We start from the raw sequence: 10309 nt of genomic DNA on the forward strand, positions 1-10309 counted from the left end.
CACATTATTTATGCATCACCCCCGCATGTGGAAAACAATGGAAATTAGTAGGAAAAATTGCCCCAACAAAGTTAGGCAAGACATTTACCTCAAACAAGCCAATCGATACACTAGAAGTGTCATTCCACTCAAATCATCCTTCGAACGGCTCGAAAGTAGCCAAAAGAACCTCAAAATCATCAAATAATGCCACAGGAAGCAAACCCAATCGATAAAGGTCGAATCTTTACACATTTACTCAAAGTCAACCAAAAAGTTAAACCCGGGCCCGCACCTCGGAACCCGACAAAACTCACAAAAACCGACAACCCATTCAATTATGAGTCCAACCATACTAATTTCACTCAAATCGGATTCCGAATCGATGTTCAATACCTAAAAATTCACTTTAGGAAAGTTTAGACAAAAACCCCCCAATTTCTCTTTCAAAATCATAATCCAAATGCCAAAATCGAAGATAGATTCATGAAATATAATAAAAACCAAGTAGAGAAAACTTACCCCAATCCTTATGGTAAACAATCGCTCAAATCCGAGTCTAGGGTTCAAAATATGAAAGAATAAGCTAAAATCCCCAAATTCCAACTCTTAATCCAGCTGCAGATGTCGCATTTGCGACCAAAAGTTCGCAATTGCGACCAAGGTTGCAATTGCGACCAGATGTTTGCAAATGTGGTAGTTCGCAATTGCGAAGTACCAGCACCAGCAAACCCAAACTTCACTGAAATGATCTAAAACCACCCCGAAACTCATCCGGAACCTCCCGGACACAAACAATATATGCATTTCAATCATAAAACACGCTACGGACCTACTCGCGCCCTCACGACACCGAAAAGAGATCGTCTTGACTCGATATTGACCATGGTCAAACTCCAAATTTTTTAACTTAACTAGTCTCTCAATCAACGATCCAAAATACACCCGAGCCCCTCGGGACCCCGTCAAATCATACCAACAAGTCCAAAATATAACACGGACCTACTCGAGGCATCAAATCTCAAATAGCAACATTAAAACCATGAATCACACCTCATATCAAACTTTATGAACTTTTGAACTTTCAACTTCCAAAAGTCGTGCCGAACCATATCAAATGAGCTTGGAATGACATCAAATTTTGTACACAAGTTCTATTCGAACTCCCAGAACCACAATCTGAACCTGATAATATCAAAGTCAACTCCCGGTCAAACTTATGAACATTCCAAACCTTCAAATTTTTAACTTTCGCCAAATAGTGCCGAAACCTTCTAAAACCATCCAAATAAAAGTACAAGCACACCACCAACCCAAAATCACCATCCGGACCTATCGGAACCATCTAAAATCCAATCCGAGGCCAAATACATAAAAGTCAAACTTGGTCAATTCTTCCAACTTAAAGCTTCTAACATGAGATTCATTCCTCCAAATCCACTTTGAGGCACCTGAAAACCAAAACTGACGATTCGCACAAGTCATAATACATCATATGAAGCTGCTTAAGACTTCAAACGACTGAACGAAATGTAGATGCTCAAAACGACCGGTTGGATCATTACAGAGGTTTCTCCTTTTGGGGTTCCTCTGAGGAGAACTTCTAAGAATATAAATCCTCTTTTACTGATGAAGGACTTTGTAACCTTGCTAGTTTATCAAGATGTTCCCTATACTTTCTCTCACTATATGACTTATGAGACCTTAGCACTGTCATATCAGGCTTACATAGCAACTCTATTTTCTATTGTGGAGCCATCATTCGATGCTAAAGCTATCAATGACCCTAGATGAGTTGAGGTTATGCAATCTAAGATTGCTGCTCTAGAGCAATCACACTTAGGATGTAGTTCATTTACCAATAAGAAAAACTGCATGTGGATATATATCGTGAAGTACAAGGCCACAAGTGAGGTAGAGAGGTTCAAAGCAGACTAATATGGACAAAAAGATATAGTCAAAGAGAAGAGATTGACTACTCGAAGACTTTTTTGCATGTTGTAAAAATGGTAACAACTAGGACCATCTTACCTATTGCAGTTGCACAGCATTGGCATATCCATCAGATAGATGCATATAATGCATTTTTATTAGATGACTTTCTTGATGAAATCTATATGGAATCACCTCAGGGATTTCAGAGTGAGGGGAAGAGATATGTAGACTCATAGACGTTGAGTATGATGCTAAGCTTTCAGAAGTTCTTTTGTGCTATGGTTTTAGTCAACATGACTATTCGCTATTTATGAAAAAAACTAACAACAACATTATAGCAATATTGGTATATGTAGACGATATGTTGATTACAGGTAGTCATTTAGAACTTATAGAGAGTACAAAGTTAACCTTACAACAAGACTTTAAGATAAGGATCTCGGAGAGCTAAAGTACTTCCCAGGAATAGAGTTTGTAAGGAGTAAAGATGGATTGTTGATGCATTATAAAAAATATGCCTTAGAGCTGATATGTGATATGGGAATAGGAGCATCTACACCAGCTAATACTCCACTTGAAGTCAATACTAAGCTAACTACTAAGTAATTTGATGATCATGTAGAAGCATCAAGTTGCAGCAGAGGTGAGTTGTTGCCTGATATAGGAATGTATCAGAGATTAATTGGGAAGTTACTATAATTTATAATAACCAGGCCTAACATATCATTTGGTGGGTGGACTCTAAACCAGTTCCTACAGCAACCTAAGCAGTCTCACATTGATACTACCTGAAGGGTGGTTAGATATGTAAAACAAAGACCAGGACAAGGAGTGTTGTTGTCAAGCTGCAACAATGGAACTGCGACAGCATTCTGTGATGTTGACTTAGCAGCTTGCCCACACTCTAGAAAGTCAGTGGCAGAATTCTTCATCAAAGTTGGGAGATTATTTGGTTTCTTGGAAGTCAAAGAAGCAGGCCATAATGTCTAGAAGCTCTGTAGAGCAGAGTGCAGAAGCCTTGTCTCTATAGTTGCAGAGCTAACATGGCTTTTAAAATTAATAAAGGAAGTTGGGATTGAGGTGAAACTACCGATTAATATCCATATTGACAGCAAGATAGCCATATAGATACCTGCAAATCTAATTTTTGATGAAAGAACGAAGCACATTGAAATAGATTGTCACCTCATTAGGGAGAAAATTCTGCAGGGCATGGTGAAGACTGAGTATATCAATACCAGGGATCAGCAGATCTGTTGACAAAGGGACTTGGCAATATGCAATATGAATACTTGAGTTCCAAGCTTGGTGTACTTAATGTATTTGTACTACCTAGCTTGAGGGGGACTAATAAAGAAGGAGTCACTTGACACGTGGCTACAAGAGCTTTTTGGTCAATTTAACAGTGAGTGGTTAATAGAGATTGTTGGCTTTAGTTAGCTGTGTATATAAAGCAGCCGCGTACAATGAAAGCAATTTAATTTTCTCATTTTCTCAATTCTCTTTGTTGATCCTGAACTTTGCTCTCAACTAGAGTTCCATGTATGCTCTCAATACAATAATTTGATAAATAGATCAATATTGCTTATTGAAATCCTAATGCCACTAATGCCTACCATATGCACATATATGGGCATGGGTTTGGTAATTAAGTTGTTTTCTTCTTCTTCTTTTTTCTTTTATCCTTTTTCGGTTAAGTTGATGTTATTTCAAATATTGCAGCATGAATATAGAAGGTTGGACGTTCATGGTGGCACTTGGGTTCAATGCCGCAATAAGGTGTGTGTATATATATATATATATTATCCCACTTAGATTATAATGACTATCACTTAATTCGCAAGCTGTTATTAGAGCAAGCAACACCCCTAAAATTGTTATCACTTTGATGCAGCGTGAGAGTATCAAATGAACTAGGAGCAGGGCATCCAAACACTGCAAAATTTTCAGTAATAATAGCCTCCATCACTTCTCTTTTAGCCGGCGTCTTCCTCTCATTGGTTCTACTTTTTTCTCGGAGTTGGTATCCTCCATTGTTTTCAAATAGTGAGGAAGTCCAGCAAGTTGTATATGAGCTCACGCCTATGTTAGCAGTCACCATTATTGTTAGCAGTCTTCAACCTACTCTTTCTGGTACTCAACTTACCTGCTCTTTCAATCTTCTCTTTAATCTTTTTTGCACAATTATTTTATTGGCTGATAAAGCGGACGGAATATAGAAGATTTGGGATAATTTCATGGTCACCTAACTTTTAATTTATCGCGCCCACGTCATCAAAGTAGACTACCACATGTATATACAATCGTCTAAGCGTGAAGGTTGGTGACTTGGTAGATTTGCTGTAATTGCAGGGGTGGCCATAGGAGCAGGGTGGCAAGCATATGTTGCATATGTTAACATAGCTTGCTACTATTTGTTTGGTATTCCCATAGGTCTCACACTTGGCTTCCTCCTTGACATTGGCGTTAAGGTAAGAGTTCCTTTATCTCACTTGTAAAAAAATTGTTAATAGCATTCAGAATCAATTTCCATAGGAACATCAGCTCCAAGATTCTTATATTTAAATGTTGTGCATGAAATTCTCAGGGTATCTGGTATGGGATGCTAGCAGGTATGACTCTTCAAACTGGTGTCTTGATCATGATGGTCCTTCGAACTAATTGGAACAAGGAGGTAAGACACACATCAAGAATCAAACTGTTGTTTTTTCAAGTTATATATACGGACAATTATAAAGATTTTTATATTATCATTGTAGTTTAACCCATGATAGAAGTTAGTTATCATTTATATCATGTTTTTTTCTCAAAGTTTATTTACGTATAATTACCTTAACAGTAACCCAATAGTGTAAATATTTGTTACCCAGTTAATGCATAGAACTAATCTCATATTTAAAAGAGACGTTGACTATTTTCACTTCGGTCATTCGATACAGGCTTCCCTTGCCAGAGACAGAATAAAACAATGGGGGGGAGACTCGGAGGTGAAAGAAAATGGTGAAAACCTTGTTAGCTGAGTGCAGGCCAAATTGTAATTATACTGCCTGTGTAATCGAAATGCCACAAAAGATTATAGAGAACAAAGTATAATAGTTTGCATTTATGTCAATTCTTTCAATATTCACGATTCACAAAGGAATCTAATGTTTGGAAAAAAAAATAATTAGAAGATCACCTAGGACATGTTCGTTTGAAGCATATAAGACCATTGTGATGTGTTTGCCAAAACGAATCTGAAGCTCTAGCTCCGCCCCTGGACACAAATACTTGTCTGCTAGATCAGATGATCAAATGGACCCTTTGGAGAAATTTCATGCCACGTAAACCAAGGCATACAGTCTACTGGTACCGGTGAGAGTCTCCTACATGATACATGTAGGTTCAATTCTCATTATCTCCTTCCCCTTTCCCTAATCCCCCCCAATGCAATAGGAAAAATTAGAGAAAAGGTAAAAGAGGGGAAATTTTATCATTAAACTAAATAGTACGTTGTTTTCTGGGGTTTAGGGAGGAGAAAGAAAAATTAAACCATCAAACATGCAAACAGAAGATAAATGCGAAGTGCAGTGCATGGCAGAATCAATATTCACTAATCATATTAAAGATGGTAATATACAACAGGCGTAAGAATGGCAATACACATCAGCCTATACCAATAAAGAATAGAAAGCTAGACAATAAACATCTTTACTTGTATATACTTCACTTTTGCAAAAAGAGTGCAGCTCCAACCAATGCTATCCATATTGTTAAAATTGCCCAGAATGATTGGCTATTCTCCATACCAACTGCTGGTTTCCACACCATAAAGTCCCCCAACCAGTCCCTGTTTGATGGAAGCTGATTTGTTGTTGACCGACTTTGTCTTTCATCTTTGTCCTTGTTTTTGTCAGTCCATGTTCCAGCATAACTGCACAAAGAAGAACAGGAAAAAATGAAGGGAATTTCGCACTGATCTTCAACGATTCTTGGAATCACTCACCCGCAGAAGGCGTGAGTTCCTCTAACCGCATGGTTCTTAAAAGAATTACTTCATAGGAATATTATCATGAATAAGGAATTGTCACCAAAGTAGCAAAAATGATTAAACAGCCTAATGTAAAAAGAAGAAATCAATGTTACCCACCTACTCATCATTAGTATATGTTAAATAAAAATATGCTCAGAACTCCATACTAACGTGTTACAACCTGCTGATACATGTTACACCAGATCGTGGCATCACATACTATACAAATGTTCTCATTCAGTTACTGCTAGGCTTCTTGCATGGGTAAATGAATCTAATATGTTTCATTCAATCAATTTCTAACCAGAGGCTGGCAGGGGCGGATCTACAGTGTAAATAGGGGTTCACGTGAACCCACGGTCTTCCCAACAAATCAGGTTTTCCATGTACATAATTTAAAAAAAGGGTCTAAGATCAACTTTGGGAACCCATGCTCTATAAGGTTAAGTGGTTCACTGGTTGGAAAGATGTTTTACTTCCCCAACAACAAGGGATCGTATCCCTCTTGGGACTCTCGCTTCCTGCACTTCTCTTTTAGTTTTTTTCTTTCTTTCATTTGTTTTTCCCTCTATATATGTGAATTACTTACAAAATAAAGTATATGTTGTAATAAAACATTATAGACGAAGTCCAATAATTTGATTGAAACAAAAATATTCATGCAAGTTATTGTGTAATTTAATGTTCGGTCAATAATTTGCAAACCACAACTAAAATATTCCTTAAAAAGCTATGCTAATTATTCAAGCTCTTTGAGGTAAAAGCAATTAAAAACTAAAAAGCAAAAAGGGTAAAGAGAAAATTACTTGAAAGATCGCAATTAAGATTGATGTAAGAACTAAATGGTTTAAGAAGTGTATAAGTTATCTCTTTAAATAATATTTAAAATTGACAATAGGTCATAATACACTAAATGTTCCCATATCAATTGACATTGTTCACCAGGAAAAAAATTGGCACTATTTACAAGCACTAAATTTGGTTAAAGCCGGTAGTGCACCCATCGACTTAAAAACCTGGATCCGCCTCTGGAGGCTGGAGACAGGATTTGAAACTTATGGATTCGGAATTTTAATTTGTTTAAGTTACTAGGTTTTAGATAAAGAATTTTTATATAATTCAACGAATTCTTAAGATACAAGGTTTGGATTAAAGCTACTGGGTTTAGCCGAACCCGCAACCGAAAGGCTAGCTCCGCCCCTGTTTCTAACTTCAGTAGGGTTGTCTGCAATACAACTAGTTAGACAATCCAAGCACATCAACAAGCTTCAGTTTCTTAGAAAGGCCTCATATCTGATCATACCCCTTAAAATTGGCACATTATGAGCTGAAAATCTACTTCGCATAAAAGGTATCCTCATTCATTTCGGAAGAAAAAAGAGATTCCAAAGGTCCTACCAGGAAAAGGCACCCTCAACCATGAAACAAAATACTTCAAAATGAGAAATGAAAAAAGAAAGAAAGAACGAGAGAAGGAGAGGAAGAAGGAGAATAAAACCCCAATAATTTATTCATCTAAAGCGGCAACACAAGAAAAAGTTCTCGTTAATCATTTGAAGTCACATTCCTAACCTGACCCTTGCTATCCACTGCCGCAAAAAAATTTACATTTATCGGCAAAAGAGGGAGGAGAGAGGGTACATAACAGAAAAGCACATTAAAAAACTTCAATTGTTCAACTGCTCTGCTACTTCTATGCTTTAACCCGTACATATCTCGGAAGCATTTTCGTATTTTCCAATAATCCATGGATGCTAAAAGTAGCATGCAAAAGAACACAAAACAATTTTAATTACGTTATTGTCACAATTATATTGATGCTAGCTAGTAACATTATGCTTAAGTCATTATCATATTAAAACAAATGCAACACTAGCAAACCATATTAATTTCCCCAAGCACTTGCATATCACGCCCGCTGTGTAGAGGCAAGTAATTGATACTGTCTTAATTAGCTAACATATGCAATATAATATTGCATGACTGGAACTTACCTATCATAGCTAGAACCGATTAGTGGTATGGTAACCATTTCTTCTTGAGATATCTTCAGCTTAGGTGCTTGCAATATATAGCGAAGCTCTGCAGCTTGACGTCGGATGCTGATACTGGGATGTTTCCTTTCTAATTGCTTATACAAATCAATGCAGTCAGTATGGCGGTTATTAGCTTCATAAGCCATAGCAAGCCATATTTGTATCTGAAAGTTCAATTTGCAAAGGCAATTAGTCTTAGAACAAAAATTAGCACAACTTGTGTGTGGTTATTCGGGAAGTGATCGCCACTAACCTCTCCACCGAACAAGGTTGGTCTAGGAATGATAGTAAGAGCACCCTCGAGGAACTCTATTGCACGTCCATACATGCCCTTCCCATAAGCCTTCTGGCCCAATTCAAACATTAATTGAGCAGTTTTCCTGCGTTCTGATTGCTCTTTTGCCACCTAAATTTCAAACCAAAATAAAAAATGATAATTTAAAGGATCTGAAATGTTTTATCAAACCCGACTTTTAACCAAGTCATTTAAAAGATAATTTCACCCATATCAACATCATCATGAGAAAGCTTCACCACATACAACAGTATGTATTTTACGAAGCATGCAAGTGAAATATATATGCAATAATAGTTGTTAAGGGTAATTTTCAGCAAATTTCAGCTCTTCCAGAGTTTCTTGGTTGCAAATAAATACCTACTCAAATTAGAAAAGCGTTCCCAATTACTGAAAAATAGGTTTTAGCCACTGATGCACTACAAATGTGGCGCTACAGAGGATCCTGAAATAGTACTCTCATTTCTGCTATTCCAAATACAATTTTTCAACCGTATGTTACCCACCTTAGTTTCCCTTCTTTTGCTCCCTGCCTACCATGCTTCAAAATTGAATTAGCAGTTAGTCAAATCTAGATGAAAGACGAATAAGACTATCACTTGTACATCAGAAAAGGCCACACTGCTCCTTTTATAGGTTGCTTCAATAGCTATTCATCTCCCAAGTGCTAATATGTAAACCAGGTTACCAATATGAAGAGAGAAAGCATCTTATGGATCGAGGCGGAGCTAGGTGGGGGAAAGGGGTTCAGCTGAACCCCCTTAGCTCGAAAATTACATTGTATATATAAGGTTAACATTTTTTTCATATACAATCTTGCTTCCGCCCCTGTTATGGATACACATATATACAACTTTCAGGTTCCTTTAGTTCATTAGGTGATCTCTTCTTGCCTGCCTAAACCTAGATGGACTAAGTTAAGTAGCAGCTACTCAATCGACTAATCGTGAGCGCACAAACTACACCAAACATCACCAATATAAAAAAATAGTAATACCATAGAATAATAAAACATGGATTGTTATAACAAAGCCTGACCTTTTCGAGCTCCCTTCGAACTCTCTCCCGCTTCTCCTCCTCAGTCTCTTCGCTACTTTCACCTTCCTCACCAAACTCCTCATCGACCCGATTCTGCAACTCCTCAGCTTTCTTCTCCAACTCCTTCATCTCTTCTATCTCCTTCACTCTCCTCCTCATCTCTTTCTCCCAACCAAACTCTTCTCCACTTTCTCCTTCATCCTCAAACCCATTTCCATTCTCATCATCACTTAAATTCTCATAATCCACAGCACCCACTTTCGAATTCACTTTTCCTCTAAAACCCACTTTCGGATTTACTCTATCTTTCTCATTTTCAAACCCACTACAAGTGTACATGCTTTGATTCTGACATGGGTCTTTCTTTACAAAAAAGTTCAAAAGAACGTCTCTTGTTTTGCGATCTGGTAACACGATCGCAGCACGTGGGGTGGTCACGTGAGTTCCGTCGAGTAATAGTGCTATGTTTCCGACCACTACCGCCATTTCCGATGATGGACTGTTCAAATGAGAGATGGAGGAATAATGGAGTTGGAATTTTCAAAACTGGGGAAGCTTTGAAATGAAAAGTAGATATTTCTAGCATATCAGTACCGAAATGACGAAAAAGACCGTTTCTTTTGTGGTTTTGTGATGCTGAGTTTGTTGTAAATATTTGGAAATTGTTTGGGCAATAATGGGTGCAAGAAAATGGAAGACGTGGCCCTTCGTTAACGAGAGCCGTGTGGCAGCAAGTGCAAAGGGTCTAAAGAATTTTCAGAGTTTGGGGCTCTATCACGGCACGAGCCTTTTCTGGTTTCAGGGGTGATCCACAGTTTTCCGCCGTTGATGAGGCAGATGAGAATGCCATCGACGGCTTGGAATAAAACACGACAAACTCTCACATTATGCAACTCGTAAGGAAGTCGTGATATGAGGGGCGGCTCTAAAGGCTTGGCAAGTGAGGCCATTGCCTCAAGTAAAAATTGAACGGGTCGCCCTATTTGATCGCCTCCATTTAATCTATATTTACTT

General features: G+C 37.9%; 2 protein-coding genes across 2 annotated transcripts; one reads left to right on the top strand and one right to left on the bottom strand.

Annotated features, from left to right (window-relative positions):
* The first annotated feature begins 3393 nt into the window (after positions 1 to 3393).
* Positions 3394 to 5020, top strand: LOC109215313 (protein DETOXIFICATION 29-like). The gene is made up of 6 exons (XM_019379350.1): positions 3394 to 3558; positions 3637 to 3693; positions 3809 to 4047; positions 4267 to 4385; positions 4502 to 4588; positions 4854 to 5020. Exons 2-6 carry the CDS (start codon positions 3638 to 3640, stop codon positions 4932 to 4934), a joined length of 582 nt encoding a protein of 193 aa, XP_019234895.1. The 5' UTR covers positions 3394 to 3558; position 3637; the 3' UTR covers positions 4935 to 5020.
* Positions 5021 to 5468: 448 nt separating this feature from the next.
* On the bottom strand, positions 5469 to 10013 carry LOC109215311. Its single transcript, XM_019379349.1, has 4 exons — positions 9296 to 10013; positions 8216 to 8368; positions 7921 to 8126; positions 5469 to 5827 (listed from the first exon to the last, which is right to left on the bottom strand). The coding sequence occupies exons 1-4, from the start codon at positions 9779 to 9781 to the stop codon at positions 5620 to 5622; spliced, it is 1053 nt and encodes a 350-aa protein (XP_019234894.1). The 5' UTR covers positions 9782 to 10013; the 3' UTR covers positions 5469 to 5619.
* Between the last annotated feature and the right edge of the window lie 296 nt (positions 10014 to 10309).

Source organism: Nicotiana attenuata, unplaced genomic scaffold (genome assembly GCF_001879085.1).
Source record: "Nicotiana attenuata strain UT unplaced genomic scaffold, NIATTr2, whole genome shotgun sequence".
NCBI lineage: Eukaryota > Viridiplantae > Streptophyta > Magnoliopsida > Solanales > Solanaceae > Nicotiana > Nicotiana attenuata.